The sequence below is a fragment of the Salvelinus fontinalis genome, chromosome 38, assembly GCF_029448725.1.
Source record: "Salvelinus fontinalis isolate EN_2023a chromosome 38, ASM2944872v1, whole genome shotgun sequence".
NCBI classification, from domain to species: Eukaryota; Metazoa; Chordata; class Actinopteri; order Salmoniformes; family Salmonidae; genus Salvelinus; species Salvelinus fontinalis.
The window spans coordinates 15544486-15561756 of NC_074702.1; the positions used below are offsets into that span (position 1 = coordinate 15544486).

Consider the following 17271-nt stretch of genomic DNA (forward strand, 5'->3'; position numbering starts at 1 on the left):
TCCGGTCATATTTTTACTCGTTATAGGAGTTAAAAACATCATAAGGTAGTTAATTTAAAGCGTTTTATGGCAATTTATATCCGTTTAGTGCGATTTTGGGACATTTATTTCTGAGCCACTGTGAATCTCTGGGCACCGTTCCAGTTCATGCCGAACGCAATGTGCATTTCTGCATGGCAAGAGGACAGCTTTCGACCAAAAGACGATTAGACCCAAGAAAGGATTCTTTGACCAAGATTCTGATGGAAGAACAGCTCAAAGTAGGAACAATTTATTATGATAAATCGTGTTTCTGTCGAAAAATGTTAGTGGCTTAGGACGCCATTTTTTTTGACTTAGCTTCGCTTGGCGCAAACTGTATTGAAAAGTAAGGATAATTTAAAAAATGTAATTCCGCGATTGTATTAAGAATTAAATTGTCTATCAATCGCTGTCCACCCTATATTTTTTAGTCACGTTTATGAGTATTTATGTACACGACTAGATCACTGTCTAATATGGCGCAGGATATTTTCTGACCAGCTGGGCTACTTTTCTCATTGTCTAACCATGATTTTGGTGGCTAAATATGCACATTTGCGATCAAACTGTATATGTATGTTGTAATGTGATGTTACAGGAGTGTCATCTGAAGACTTCTGAGAAGGTTAGTGAAAAAAATAATATATTTTGGCGATGTTTACGTTTTCGCTCTCTTTGGCTAGAATCAATGCTGGGGTAATGTTTGCACATGTGCTATGCTAATATAACGATTTATTGTGTTTTCGCTGTAAGACACTTAGAAAATCTGAAATATTGTCTGTATTCACAGGATCTGTGTCTTTCGATTAGTGTATGCTGTGTATTTTTACGAAATGTTTGATGATTAGTAGTTAGGTAAACACGTTGCTCATTGTAATTATTCTAGTCCATTTGTGACGGTGGGTGCAATTGTAAACTATGACATCTACCTGAAATATGCACATTTTTCTAACAAAACCTATCCTATACCATAAATATGTTATCAGACTGTCATCTGAGGTGGTTTTTTCTTGGTTGGTGGCTATCAATATCTTAGTTTAGCCGAATTGGTGATAGCTACTGGTGTTGGTGGACAAAGAAAAAATGGTGGATTATGCTAATGTGTTTAGCTAATAGATTTACATCTTTACATATTGTGTCTTCCCTGTAAAACATTTTAAAAATCGGACATGTTGGCTGGATTCACAAGATCTGTGACTTTCATTAGCTGAATTGGACTTTAATGTGTGAAAGTTAAATATTTAAAAAAATATATTTTTTTTGAATTTCGCGGCTCTGCCTTTTCAGTGGGGGTGGGGGGGATGTGCCGCTAGCGGCACCCCGGGGCTAGACAGGTTAAATTCTTGTTAATCTAACTGCCCCGTCCAATTTACAGTAGCTATTACAGTGAAAGAATACCATGCTATTGTTTGAGGAGAGTGCTCAGTTATGAACTTGATACAACATTTTGATCAGAAATGCAATAGTTCATTGGATCAGACTAAAACTTTGCACATATACTGCTGCCATCTAGTGGCCAAACTCTAAATGGCACCTGGGCTGGAATAATACATTATGGCCTTTCTCTTGCACTTCAAAGATAATGGTAAAAAACAAATCTTTTTTATATTTTTCTTTGTATTTTTCTCTTTTACCAGATCTAATGTGTTATATACTCCTACATTTATTTCACATTTCCACAAAATTCTAAGTGTTTCCTTTCAAATGGTATCAAGAATATGTGTATCCCTGCTTCAATGCCTGAGCTACATGCAGTTAGATTTGGGTATGTCATTTCGCGGGTGGCACAGGGGCTACTCAATTCTTCTAGGTGGAGATTTTCTATTCTCTCCCTCACTCACCTGTCCATCTCCTAATTTGAATTCCATGTTGTCACTGTCACTTGTCATCTCAAGGTTAACATTGTTGTCCTCTATTGCCCACCAGGTGCTCTTAGAGAGCTCCTCAATGAGCTTAACATCTTGATAAGTTAATTTCCTGACGTTGGCTCACCACTCAGTCCACTGGGAGACTTCAAGCTCCCGACGTCTGCCTTCGATTCATTTCTTTCAACCTCTTTCTTTCCACTCCTTTCCTCTTTTGACCTCCCCTCCCCTCCCACTCACAGGCAGGCAATGCGCTTGACCTAAACTTTGCTAGATGCTGTTCGCCTACCGCAACCCTCCTCCAGGTCTCTAATCACTACTTTGTTTCCTTTTCTGTCTCCCTTTCTTCCAACCCTACCCAGAAGGTCATGTAGTCTTTGCTCTCTGTCTCCCTCTACTCCAGGGTTCGTCATCTAGGTATGGCCTCAGGCCCAATTTTTTCTGAGCTAATAGATGGCGGGCCAGAACATAGTTAGTATATTATGCTAGCACAATTAATTGGCTAACCCTACAAATTAAACAAAATGTTTAACACATCTGATTAGTGCATAATAAACTCAGTGACAATAACATAATGAATTCTGTCACTTATACAGGTTACATCTGCAGTTACAAGGAAGAGGGAAAACAGTCATGGATATGGTGGAAAAACTTGAGGCATTTACTAGGAAGCTTGAGTTGTTTGATTTCAACTTGTCATCTGGAAGGCTAATGCACTTCAGCACACTGAAGAACGACAGGCAGAGGGACCAGACAACTTCTCCACAAGATTTGAAGACTACAGCATGCCCAAGGATATCATTGCGTTTGTACATGATCCTCTCACTGTCCGCCCAGGTGGAGTATTCTCCTCCCTTGCTAAGAAAACGATACCCTTGCTGGATGAGTCCCCAATTCAAACTGAGCTGATTGAATTCCAGACATCGAGCCATCTCAGGGATGCACTCAGGAGTGCAGAGTCCTTGTGTGCGTTTTGTGTGGCATGCTCAGAGGAATAAAGCACAATAAAGAAACATGCATTTTATGTGCCAACAATGTTTGGATCAATGTACACCTGTGAGTCTTAATTTTCCTCTATGAACGCAGTATAGATTCACAACTGGAATCGGCTTTCACATAAATCAATCGAGGACTGCCTGCGAATCAAAATCACATCCATCTCACACGACATCCACAAGATCGTGTCCGAGGGGAAATGCAACTTTTCCCATTGAGTAAGTCACTTAGTGGCCTACATGACTTTAATGAGTAAATACTAACATTATTGTAAGTACTTATCCAGGGATAATTAGGTCTCAGGCTGACAGTATTTTGTGTTTGGTCTGTTGTTACAGGAACACGCTATACCGATACAGAAATTCAGATACAGACTGTAAAGCTCGTCGAAAGGAGTGGACCAAAGCGCAGCGTGGAAAGTGTTCATGACTTTATTTATCAAAAAACACTCAAACAAAATAACAACGCGAAAGCGAACAGTTCTGTCAGGTACAGACACTAAACAGAAAACAAGACCCCACAAAACCCAAATGGAAAATGAAAAATTATATATGATCCCCAATCAGGGACAACGATAGACAGCTGCCCCTGATTGGGAATCAACCACCCCAACATAGAAATAAGGAAACTAGAATGCCCACCCTAATCACACCCTGACCTAACCAAATAGAGAAATAAAAAGGCTCTCTAAGGTCAGGGCGTTACACAGACATTGTCTTTTTTTCTTTAAATTATTGTTTTATTTAGGATGCTACAGTTTTGGCCACTTGCAATTGTAAATAGGCCTAATAAAAACATCCCACTTATATTAGGACATATCTTTTTTTTATTTTGAAAGATGCTGTTAAGCCTCATAGCCTACCTCAGCCAGTTAAGTTATTTTATATAGGCCTAGTGTCACGTTCCTGACCTTTTTTCTGTTGTTTTGTATGTGTGTGATGGTCAGGGCGTGAGTTTTGGGTGGGCAGTCTATGTTTTCTGTTTCTATGTTGGTTTTGGGTTGCCTGGTATGGCTCTTAATTAGAGGCAGGTGTTTTGCGTTTTCCTCTAATTGAGAGTCATATTAAGGTAGGTTGTTCTCACTGTTTGTTTGTGGGTGATTGTCGCTGTGTCTGTGTATTTTGCACCACATGGTACTGTCTCGTCTCGTTCGTTCGGTCGTTCCTGTTCATGTGTTCCTCGTTTCATGTAAGTTCATAGTTTAGGTCTGTCTAGTTCGTTTTGTTATTTTGTTTATCATTTCAAGTGTATTTCGTTTCGTGTTTTCCGTCTTGTCAATAAAACATTATGTATTCATCACCCGCTGCGCCTTGGTCTACTCACTCACCGAAAGACGACCGTTACAGAATCACCCACCAAACCCAGATCAAGCAGCGGGTTAACGGACAGCAACGACAGCAGCAGTGGGAAAAGGAGGATTGGACATGGGAAGAGATCCTGGACGGTAAAGGACCCTGGGCAGAGCCAGAGGAGTGTCGCCGTTCCAAGGCGGAGCTGGAGGCATCTAAAGCGGAGAGGCGACGTTATGAGGAGGCAGCACGGAAGCAAGGCTGGAAGCCCGCAAGTACTACCCAAAAATTACTTGGGGGGCTAAGAGGTAGTGGGCCGAGGGCAGGTAGGAGACCTGCGCCCACTTCCCAGGCTAACCGTGGAGAGCGGGAGTACGGGCAGACACCATGTTACGCAGTAGAGCGCACGGTGTCTCCTGTACGGGTGCATAGCCCAGTGCGGGTTATTCCACCTCCCCGCACTGGTAGGGCTAGATTGGGCATTGAGCCAAATGTCATGAAGCCGGCCCTACATATCTGGCCACCAGTACGTCTCCTTGGGCCGGCTTACATGGCACCAGCCTTACGCATGGTGTCCCCGGGTCGCCAACACAGCCCAGTGCGGGTTATTCCACCTCCCCGCACTGGACGGGCTACGGGGAGCATGCAACCAGGTAAGGTTGGGCAGGCTCAGTGCTCAAGGGAGACAGTACGCCTACACGGTCCGGTATTTCCCGCGCTACCTCCTCGCCCCAGCCCAGTACCACCAGTGCCTACACCACGCACCAGGCTTCCAGTGCGTTTTAAGAGCCCTGTTCCTCCTCCACGCACTCTCCATATGGTGCGTGTCTCCAGCCCAGTGCCTCCAGTTCCGGCACCATGCACTAAGCCATCTGTGCGTCTCCAGAGCCCTGTACGCACTGTTCCTTCTCCCCGCACTCGCCCTGAGGTGCGTGCCCTCAGCCCGGTACCTCCAGTTCCGGTACCACGCACCAGGCCTATAGTGCGCTTCGAGAGGTCAGTGTGCCCTGTCCCTGCTCCCCGCACTAGCCTTGAAGTGCGTGCCGCCATCCCGGTACCTCCAGTTCCGGCACCACGCACCAGGCCTACTGTGCGCTTCAGCAGGGCAGAGTCGGCCGTCTGCCCAACGCCTTCTGCACTGCCTGTCTGCCCAGCGCCGTCTGAGCCATCCGTCTGCCCAGCGCCGTCTGAGCCATCCGTCTGCCCAGCGCCGTCTGAGCCATCCGTCTGCCCAGCGCCGTCTGAGCCATCCGTCTGCCCAGCGCCGTCTGAGCCATCCGTCTGCCCAGCGCCTTCTGAGCCATCCGTCTGCCCAGCGCCTTCTGAGCCATCCGTCTGCCCAGCGCCTTCTGAGCCATCCGTCTGCCCAGCGCCTTCTGAGCCATCCGTCTGCCCAGCGCCTTCTGAGCCATCCGTCTGCCCAGCGCCTTCTGAGCCATCCGTCTGCCACGAGCCATTAGAGCCGGCCGTCTGTCCCGAGCCATTAGAGCCGTCCGTCAGTCAGGTGCCGCTAGAGCCGTCCGTCAGTCAGGAGCCGCCAGAGCCGCCAGCCAGTCAGGAGCTGCCAGAGCCGCCAGCCAATCAGGAGCTGCCAGAGCCGCCAGCCAGTCAGGAGCTGCCAGAGCCGCCAGCCAGTCAGGAGCTGCCAGAGCCGCCAGCCAGTCAGGAGCTGCCCTCCAGTCATGAGCTGCCCTCCAGTCATGAGCTGCCCTCCAGTCATGAGCTGCCCTCCAGTCATGAGCTGCCCTACAGTCATGAGCTGCCCTACAGCCCGGACCTGCCAGAGTCCCTCAGCCCGGACCTGCCAGAGTCCCTCAGCCCGGACCTGCCAGAGTCCCTCAGCCCGGACCTGCCAGAGTCCCTCAGCCCGGACCTGCCAGAGTCCCTCAGCCCGGACCTGCCAGAGTCCCTCAGCCCGGACCTGCCAGAGTCCCTCAGCCCGGACCTGCCAGAGTCCCTCAGCCCGGACCTGCCAGAGTCCCTCAGCCCGGACCTGCCGCCCCTTATCCCGGTGCTGCCCCTTATCCCGGTGCTGGTCCTTATCCCGGTGCTGCCCCTTCATTTAGGTGGTTTTAGTTGGAGGGTGGTCATTGGGAGGGGGATACGGAAGGGGGGAGTGACTATGGTGGTGTGGGGACAGCGTCCGGAGCCTGAGCCACCACCGTGGTCAGATGCCCACCCAGACCCTCCCCTGGACTTTGTGCTGGTGCGCCCGGCGTTCGCACCTTGAGGGGGGGGGGGTTCTGTCACGTTCCTGACCTGTTTTCTGTTGTTTTGTATGTGTGTGATGGTCAGGGCGTGAGTTTTGGGTGGGCAGTCCATGTTTTCTGTTTCTATGTTGGTTTTGGGTTGCCTGGTATGGCTCTTAATTAGAGGCAGGTGTTTTGCGTTTTCCTCTAATTGAGAGTCATATTAAGGTAGGTTGTTCTCACTGTTTGTTTGTGGGTGATTGTCGCTGTGTCTGTGTATTTTGCACCACACGGTACTGTCTCGTCTCGTTCGTTCGGTCGTTCCTGTTCATGTGTTCCTCGTTTCATGTAAGTTCATAGTTTAGGTCTGTCTAGTTCGTTTTGTTATTTTGTTTATCATTTCAAGTGTATTTCGTTTCGTGTTTTCCGTCTTGTCAATAAAACATTATGTATTCATCACCTGCTGCGCCTTGGTCTACTCACTCACCGAAAGACGACCGTTACACCTAGGCTTGGAAGAAATAGACTCCAATTAAGCCCTCTTGTTATTTGTAAAGTCAAATTAAGATTATTGTTGAAATGAATGATAATATTTTCAGCACCAGGCCTGTTTACCTCTAATTAATTTTCTTTTTGTTATATTGTTTTTTAAATTAAAATAATATTAATAATTAATTTGTTGGGTCAAATAATATTGCTGTCGGGTCTGATTTGGCCTGCAGGCCGCCAGTTGGGGAAATCTGCTCTACTACTCTCTCTCTCCCTCCTGTCTCCTCATTCTGCCTCTATGACCCTACTCTCCTCGCTTTCCACATCCTATGACTCCCACTGTCTCCTTTCCTCCCTGCCAGCTCGGCCCTCCCCTTCTGCTCTGTGGCTGAATGACTCACTGCGAGCTTACAGAACAGGGCTGCGGGCATCTGATCAAAAAAGGAGGAAAACTAAACTTCCGGAGGACTTATTATCCTTTCAATCCCTCCTCTATACATTCTCTTCCTCTGTATCCGCTGCTAAAGCCACTTTCTATCACTCTCAATTTCAAGCTTCTGCCTCTACCTCTAGGAAATGATTTTCAACCTTCTCCTCCCACCTTTATCCTCCACCCCCCCCTCCCCCCTCCCTCTCTGCGAACGACTTTGTCAACCACTTTGAAAAGAAGGTTGACAACATCCGCTCCTCATTCACTCAGTCTATTTAGTCCACTTGTGACACTCACACAGAACTACCCTAAACCTTGACCTCTTTCTCCAGATTATATCCTGCCTGCTCAACCCCATTCCCTCCTCCCTTCTCCAGACACTCTCTGGAGACCTTCTCCCATTCCTCACTTCCCTCAAACTCATTCCTGACCACTGGCTGTGTCACCTTTGACTTCAATACGGCCAGAGTCGCTCCCCTTCTCTGGAAACAAACACTTGATCCCTCTGACGTCAAAAACTACAGTCCGCGGTATCCCTTATTTACTTTCTTTCCAAAACACTTCACCGTGCTGTCTCTGACCAACTCTCTTGCTAGTTCTCTCAAAACTTTTTTCTTGACACTAACCAGTCAGGCTTCAAGACGGGTCACTCACACTGCTCTCTGTGTCATAGAGGCTCTCCGCACAGCCAAAGCTGACTCTCTCTCCTCTGTTCTCATCCTCCTAGATCTATCCGCTGCCTTCGAGATGACGAACCATCATATCCTCCTCTCCACCCTCTCAGGGCTGGGAATTTCAGGCTTTGCACACTCTTGGAATGCATGCTACCTGGCAGGCCGCTCCTACCATGTGATGTGGAGAGGATCTGTGTCTGCACAATGTGCTCTAACTACTGGTGCCCCTCAGGGCTCAGTTATACTATATCCGTAGAGTACGACCCTACGTGACACAGGCAGTGGCGTAGGTCCTAATCCAGGCACTTGTCATCTCCCATCTGGACTATTGCAACTTGCTGTTGACTGGGTTCCCCATTTGTGCCATCAAACCCCTGCAACTTATCCAGAACACAGCAGCCCACCTGGTGTTCAAGTTCTCCCATGTACCCCCCTACTAGCACTGGCTTTGCTGATAGCTACTTTATTGAGGAAAAATGTATTTACTGTGACTGATATATGGGGTTGCCCTACCTAGCTATCTTAAGATGAATGAACTGTAAGTCGCTAAATGACGTGTGTGTTTGCAGACAGAGTATCAGAGTCATAAAACCTCACTGTGTTGGATAGAAGCTATCTACTACTAGTAACAGAAAAGGTGACATTTTAATTAACCCAAAAACACTTTTGTCAATATATTATTTAAGATAGCCAGAGGGCTAAACACTACAGGCCTATGCTACCAACACTGACTTCTTAGCCCTACTGTGATATAATCCTAGCAAGGATGACAAGGGGGAAAAGTATGACATAAAATTGCTAGTCAATATACACAAGGAAAATGAAAAAAAAATACCTTGGGCATTTTGTGAATGTGCTACCAAATGGAATTGAGAGTCACTCAAAAGAAATCAGAAACAAATCCTAGCCAAGTAATACTTCATTGCAGTCTACCATCTGATGCACATTACTAACATATTTCTTCTTAGTCAATAAAGTTGTACAATGAAATTGAAACCTCATAATCATTATCTTGGTGGAAGCAACAGTTGTTTATGGAATTGGAGTTCAGTGTTGGTATATCTGTTTGATTTTCCTATAAGACTCTAGGCTACCGTTTTACTATTTCAATCAGTCCAATTAATTTAGCTAACGGCAAAAGCTAATAAAATATGACATGAAAATGTGATCTTTATTGTTATTTCCACAGCATCGTAATGAACGCAATAACGTAGTAATGAAATAGCAAACCCTCTTATTTGATATCATGTTTGTCCTACTGATCCTGTAAATAGATGTGTATCAGCATGACACCTGAAAATCTCCATTAAAATGTAATGTCAGTACCAGCAATACACAGACATGACAATATACAGGAACTGCATTTAGTTGACATAAACGCCTGCCCGCACACCCGCCTGCAAGTACATACACACACACACACACACACACACAGACACACACACTCGCACACACACATCACTGAACCTGGACAATGAAACGAGGACACTACTGCACCTGGTGATGGCTGGCCTTTGCTAGCTCCTGATTGGCTGACTCCACGTTGGATGTGGTGGTCTGAATGTGGTCCTCAATGCTATCTGAAGAGACATAAAAGCATGGTAAATATAATGATTATACTTTATAGCAACATAGATATATTTTATAGCAACACAGTACAACATGTCCCCCAGTTTATGACCTTTTCTTACCAGGTTGAAGCACACTGGGTACTCTTTCATTCTATAGCTTCTATGGCTTCGACCGGGAGACCAATGAGGCGGTGTACAATTGGCCCTGCATCGACCGGGTTAGGGGAGGGTTTGGCTGGCCGGGATGACTCCTTGTGGCGGACCGGGCGCGTGCACGCTGACTTCGGTTGCCAGTTGTACGGTGTACGGTGTTTCCTCCGACACATTGGTGCGGCTGGCTTCCGGGTTAAATGAGCAGTGTGTCAAGAAGCTCTACGGCTTCTAATCAAGATTAGATTCCGAAAAGAATCGACTTCTAAGGTTCAGTATTTTTGGAATGGAGGAGACTGATTAGTTGTCGTACTTCTGAGAACACGTGCATCTTAAAAAGAAAAAAAAAGTAAAAAAGAAAAAAAAAAAATCCCATTTTTTCTCCCTAATTTCGTAGTATCCAATTGGTAGTAGTTACAGTCTTGTCTCATCGCTGCAACTCCCGTACGGACTCGGGAGATGCGAAGGTCGAGAGCCATGCGCCCTCCGAAACTCAACCCAACGCACATTCAACCTGGAAGCCAGCCGCACCAATGTGTCGGAGGAAATACCGTACACCTGGCGACCTGGTCAGCGTGCACTGCGCCAGGTCTGCCACAGGAGTCGCTAGTGCACGATGAGACAATGATATCCCTGCCGGTTAACCCCTCCCTAACCCGGACGACGCTGGGCCAATTTTTCGACACCCCATGGGCCTCCCGGTCCCATGGGCCTCCCGGATATTTCTTAACGTTAAGGATCCCAATTTCGTTTAAACGTTCACACCCCTACACCATAGCATACAGTATTTGTGTTGTGGTGCCGTTATGTGAGCAAGGTGAAAAAATATTCCACATCCTCTTTAACATGTACAGTTACACTTCTATTTAATTTCCTAGAGGCTCAAAGTGGGGTTTCTTCTGCTCATTTCATGTCTCTCTGTTCGCTGGTCCTTGTGTCTTTGGCCTGCGCCGACTGAGCTGTGCGTGCATGCGTGCTGTTGTCTGTGTGATTGTGCTTGTGCTTGTATGACACATTCATACTTTGAATGGGTGAATTGGGTACACACTGTTCCTTTGCACACACATTGGTAGCCTTGAAAGGTTTGATCTTACTCAGAAAGTGCATCACCTGCTGTTGTAAACATACAGTGACAGAGGGAGGAAGGTGGAAGTGGAGGGAAAGAGAGAGAGAAAGAAGATGTTCTATTTGATAAGCCGTCATAATATCTCATCGCTCCGATTGAGCTGCTCGTATGATGTCACTATCAACTTCCTTGAGTGCACTCTCCATGGTCGTGAAGCTTCAAAATCTTAGAATAACGCACAACTGTGTTTATGGATAGACCAACTCAGTTGGATTTCTCTCCTTATTTACATAATCACTTGCACAAGATCATTAATAAACTGGAAAAGGATGCACACACATTCTCTGTCACAACACTGTAAATAGCGTCACGCTTGATCGAAGATGTAGTATATTGAGTTTTGATGGTGCACAACATTCTAATCGAATATCTATGTTTAATTACTTCCTCATTGGAAGAGAATAATTGAGAATAATCTGAGAACGGAGCTTTCAAAAGTCATACTCTGTCATACATTTCATGACGGTGTCAACCAATTATTAATTACACCACACCAACTATAGTTACTGTAGCCAGTGAGAACTAATTCAAACCTAAATCCAATTATTTCCCCTACTAAAAACAAATGTTTGGTTGGCCGAACCTCAAGCATGCAGGACACAAATTCACCTCTGTCTGTCCCTCTCTCTCTCTCTCTCTCTCTCTCTCACTCTCTCTGTCTGTCTCTCTCTCTGTCTGTCTCTCTCTCTCTGTCTGTCTCTCTCTCTGTCTGTCTCTCTCTCTCTGTCTGTCTCTCTCTCTGTCTGTCTCGCTCTCTGTCTGTCTCTTTGTCTCTCTCTGTCTGTGTCTCTCTGTCTGTCTCTGTCTGTCTCTCTGTCTCTCTCTGTCTCTCTCTCTGTCTGGCTCTCTGTCTGTCTCGCTCTCTGTCTGTCTCTCTCTCTGTCTCTCTCTCTGTCGCTCTCTCTGTCTCTCTCTCTGTCGCTCTCTCTGTCTCTCTCTCTCTGTCTCTGTCTCTGTCTCTCTCAATCTCTTTGTCTCTCTGTCTCTCTGTCTCTCTGTCTCTCTGTATCATCTCTCTGTCTCTCTGTCTCTCTATTTGTCTCTCTCTCTGTCTCTCTGTCTCTCTCTTTGTCTCTCTCTTTGTCTCTCTATCTCTGTCTTTTTCGTTGCTGTTGGTTGCATCAGTTCTGGCACAGCGTGACCTGTGGCTTTGTCGAATGTGTCACCACATGGAAGCAGAGGCTTTGTCACAGAGAAGCTACTTTCAACTCCACACCCTCCAAAAAGCACTAATCCAAACTTCCTGGGTTTGTTGATTTCTCAATTTACCCCTCTACCGCTCCCCCGCTGCTCCTCTGGACACCTCCACATGCCTCAGCCCCCTTGCCCCCCTATAGCTGTAAGGGCTGTCGTTCTCCTCATCCTCGGACGAGGAGAGGAGAGAAGGATCAGTAGACCAAAATGCAGCATTCGGGAAATAAGCCATCTTTTTATTGACACGATGATGGCAACACGAAAACAAAACACTTTCAAAATTACAAAACAAGAAAACGACGTAGACGAAAAACCTGAACATGAACTTACATAACTAACGTAAAACTCACGGACAGGAACAGACTACATCAAAACGAAACGAACATCCAAACAGTCCCGTATGGTGCAAACATAACACAGATACGGAAGACAATCACCCACAAACAAACAGTGAGAACACCCTACCTAAATATGACTCTTAATTAGAGGAGAACGCAAAACACCTGCCTCTAATTAAGAGCCATACCAGGCAACCAAAACCAACATAGAAACAGAAAACATAGACTGCCCACCCAAAACACACGCCCTGACCATAAACACATACAAAAACAACATAAAACAGGTCAGGACCGTTACAATAGCCTCATCAGCTTATTCAGACCAAGCTTTTATTATACACATAAAAATAAAAAGCTCACCATGTGCACCGCAGCTACAGAAAAGCAAAAAAGGCAATTTACCTGATTCTATTTCAAGGTTGGATGGGAGAGAGAAACATTATGTCTGTGGTCCATAATGGATGTGGAAAAGACTACAGCAGTAGAGTAGTACAGCTCTCAGGTACTTGGACAGAGCACCTTGACTCTGTACACTGGTGAGCTGAACACCCTCTCACAGTTACCACCTCAAGCCATCATGTTCATCCTTACACACTTTAGCACTTTCCCACCACACCAATGTTCCACTTCCCTCTACAACACTCAATGTATCTACAGTCTCAATGTGGCCACAGTCTCAATGTATCCACAGTCTCAATGTATCCACAGTCTCAATGTATCCACAGTCTCAATGTATCTACAGTCTCAATGTGGCCACAGTCTCAATGTAACCACAGTCTCAATGTAGCCACAGTCTCAATGTATCTATAGTCTCAATGTATCCACAGTCTCAATGTAGCCACAGTCTCAATGTATCCACAGTCTCAATGTAGCCACAGTCTCAATGTATCTACAGTCTCACTGTATCCATGATGTGTACCCTCATATTCATACTAAAATATATCCTCCCTATATCCTCACATGAAGGACGACTACAGAAATTGAAGAGACATACATTTAATGAGATTCTAATGGCATTTTACTAGTGTACTCAATTTCATCAACAATTGACATTTAACTTCTTAGAAATCGCCACTATTTATTTCCCCTTATTTTCCCTGTGCTCTACATGTGAGAGAAATGAGGAGGGACATTGAATTTGAAAGGAGAGATTCCCTCCTGTGTGTTCACCTCAAAAAACCCTCTCTCTAAAGGCCAAACAACAAACAAGTCTTATTTCTGTCCTAACACACATAGTCAGCTCCATCCAGAACTTATCTAGGAAACAAAAGTGCCATTTGTTTAAATATTGCCTTCCATAAGGCTGAACATTATTCACTCTAAATGTTAAGTACCCTAATTATGGATAGAATCTGGGATAAATTGTGTATTGCTCTCCAGTTCCTCTTTGTTTCTCTCTCGTTGCCTGTTGCCTGCTCTCTTGTAGCATTGAGTCTGTGAGAGTTGGAAACTTGGCATGAGTCTAAAGTATAATTCAAATCAAATCAAATTGTATTTGTCACATGCTCTGAATACAACAAGTGAAGACTTTACTGTGAAATGCTGACTTACGAGCCCTTTCCCCACAATGCAGTTAAAAAGTAAGAACATTTCAAAATAGATCAAAGAGAAGGTCATTGTCCTCTAGATGGATTAAAACAGCCAGACTCAGGGCCACTCTCCCACACAGTGGACCAATTAGAATACAATAATCCTTTTCCTTCATTTATGAGATCTCAACCTCGGACACACAAAGGTACACACACATACCAGAGACATATGTACAGCAGAATTTGGTTTGGCACACACACTGATATGCACAAGTATGATCAGTCATGCTGCTTCGTTTATGCTTCCCTTGTTCGTCTTTCTCTCTCTTCCATCCAGTCTGCTGCAGTATCTGTACATCTTCAATCTCCTGTTCTCCTTCCTCATGTTTTTCTCTTTCAGTGACTAGTGTTCCATATCATCCCCCCTGTCTCCAGTTCATCTCTCTGCAGGGTGATGGTGGTGGTGTTGTATCTCTCTGCAGGGTGATGGTGGTGTTGTTGTATCTCTCTGTAGGGTGATGGTGTTGTTGTTGTATCTCTCTGCAGGGTGATGGTGGTGGTGTTGTATCTCTCTGCAGGGTGATGGTGTTGTTGTTGTATCTCTCTGCAGGGTGATGGTGGTGTTGTTGTATCTCTCTGCAGGGTGATGGTGGTGTTGTATCTCTCTGCAGGGTGATGGTGGTGTTGTATCTCTCTGCAGGGTGATGGTGGTGTTGTAGTATCTCTCTGCAGGGTGATGGTGTTGTTGTTGTATCTCTCTGTAGGGTGATGGTGGTGTTGTAGTATCTCTCTGCAGGGTGATGGTGGTGTTGTTGTATCTCTCTGCAGGGTGATGGTGGTGTTGTTGTATCTCCTGCAGGGTGATGGTGGTGGTGTTGTATCTCTCTGCAGGGTGATGGCGGTGTTGTCGTATCTCCTGCAGGGTGATGGTGGTGTTGTTGTATCTCTCTGCAGGGTGATGGTGGTGTTGTAGTATCTCTCTGCAGGGTGATGGTGGTGTTGTTGTATCTCTCTGCAGGGTGATGGTGGTGTTGTTGTATCTCTCTGTAGGGTGATGGTGGTGTTGTTGTATCTCTCTGCAGGGTGATGGTGGTGGTGTTGTAGTATCTCTCTGCAGGGTGATGGTGTTGTTGTATCTCTCTGCAGGGTGATGGTGGTGTTGTATCTCTCTGCAGGGTGATGGTGGTGTTGTTGTATCTCTCTGCAGGGTGATGGTGGTGGTGTTGTATCTCTCTGCAGGGTGATGGTGGTGTTGTTGTATCTCTCTGCAGGGTGATGGTGGTGGTGTTGTATCTCTCTGCAGGGTGATGGTGGTGTTGTATCTCTCTGCAGGGTGATGGTGTTGTTGTATCTCTCTGCAGGGTGATGGTGGTGTTGTATCTCTCTGCAGGGTGATGGTGGTGTTGTATCTCTCTGCAGGGTGATGGTGTTGTTGTTTCTCTCTGCAGGGTGATGGTGGTGTTGTTGTATCTCTCTTCAGGGTGATGGTGGTGTTGTATCTCTCTGCAGGGTGATGGTGGTGGTGTTGTATCTCTCTGCAGGGTGATGGTGGTGTTGTATCTCTCTGCAGGGTGATGGTGGTGTTGTAGTATCTCTCTGCAGGGTGATGGTGATGTTGTTGTATCTCTCTGTAGGGTGATGGTGGTGTTGTAATATCTCTCTGCAGGGTGATGGTGGTGTTGTATCTCTCTGCAGGGTGATGGTGGTGTTGTAATATCTCTCTGCAGGGTGATGGTGGTGTTTTTGTATCTCTCTGCAGGGTGATGGTGGTGTTGTAGTATCTCTCTGCAGGGTGATGGTGGTGTTGTTGTATCTCTCTGCAGGTTGATGGTGGTGTTGTATCTCTCTGCAGGGTGATGGTGGTGTTGTTGTATCTCTCTGCAGGGTGATGGTGGTGTTGTAGTATCTCTCTGCAGGGTGATGGTGGTGTTGTTGTATCTCTCTGCAGGGTGATGGTGGTGGTGTTGTATCTCTCTGCAGGGTGATGGTGGTGGTGTTGTATCTCTCTACAGGGTGATGGTGTTGTTGTTGTATCTCTCTGCAGGGTGATGGTGGTGTTGTAGTATCTCTCTGCAGGGTGATGGTGGTGGTGTTGTATCTCTCTACAGGGTGATGGTGTTGTTGTTGTATCTCTCTGCAGGGTGATGGTGGTGTTGTTGTATCTCTCTGCAGGGTGATGGTGGTGTTGTATCTCTCTGCAGGGTGATGGTGGTGGTGTTGTATCTCTCTGCAGGGTGATGGTGGTGTTGTTGTATCTCTCTGCAGGGTGATGGTGGTGTTGTATCTCTCTGCAGGGTGATGGTGGTGTTGTATCTCTCTGCAGGGTGATGGTGGTGTTGTTGTATCTCTCTGCAGGGTGATGGTGGTGTTGTTGTATCTCTCTGCAGGGTGATGGTGTTGTTGTATCTCTCTGCAGGGTGATGGTGGTGTTGTATCTCTCTGTAGGGTGATGGTGGTGTTGTTGTATCTCTCTGCAGGGTGATGGTGGTGTTGTATCTCTCTGCAGGGTGATGGTGGTGTTGTTGTATCTCTCTGCAGGGTGATGGTGTTGTTGTATCTCTCTGTAGGGTGATGGTGGTGTTGTTGTATCTCTCTGCAGGGTGATGGTGGTGTTGTATCTCTCTGCAGGGTGATGGTGGTGTTGTTGTATCTCTCTGCAGGGTGATGGTGGTGTTATTGTATCTCTCTGCAGGGTGATGGTGGTGTTGTATCTCTCTGCAGGGTGATGGTGGTGTTGTTGTATCTCTCTGCAGGGTGATGGTGGTGTTGTTGTATCTCTCTGCAGGGTGATGGTGGTGTTGTATCTCTCTGTAGGGTGATGGTGTTGTTGTATCTCTCTGCAGGGTGATGGTGGTGTTGTTGTATCTCTCTGCAGGGTGATGGTGGTGTTATTGTATCTCTCTGTAGGGTGATGGTGGTGTTGTTGTATCTCTCTGTAGGGTGATGGTGGTGTTGTTGTATCTCTCTGCAGGGTGATGGTGGTGTTATTGTATCTCTCTGCAGGGTGATGGTGGTGTTGTTGTATCTCTCTGCAGGGTGATGGTGTTGTTGTATCTCTCTGCAGGGTGATGGTGGTGTTGTGTCTCTCTGCAGGGTGATGGTGGTGTTGTTGTATCTCTCTGCAGGGTGATGGTGTTGTTGTAGTATCTCTCTGCAGGGTGATGGTGGTGTTGTATCTCTCTGCAGGGTGATGGTGGTGTTGTTGTATCTCTCTGCAGGGTGATGGTGATGTTGTTGTATCTCTCTGCAGGGTGATGGTGGTGTTGTATCTCTCTGCAGGGTGATGGTGGTGTTGTATCTCTCTGCAGGGTGATGGTGGTGTTGTATCTCTCTGCAGGGTGATGGTGGTGTTGTTGTATCTCTCTGCAGGGTGATGGTGGTGTTGTAGTATCTCTCTGCAGGGTGATGGT

At 46.2% G+C, this 17271-nt stretch overlaps 1 protein-coding gene across 1 annotated transcript in view; it reads right to left on the reverse strand.

Moving 5' to 3' along the window:
- Positions 1 to 17271, reverse strand: part of LOC129837170 (t-SNARE domain-containing protein 1-like) — a 170301-nt gene that overhangs the window by 64447 nt on the left and 88583 nt on the right. The window contains exon 10 of the mRNA XM_055903090.1: positions 9451 to 9533. Within this exon, the coding sequence (XP_055759065.1) occupies positions 9451 to 9533 (83 nt within the window). The remainder of the gene's footprint in view (positions 1 to 9450; positions 9534 to 17271) is intronic.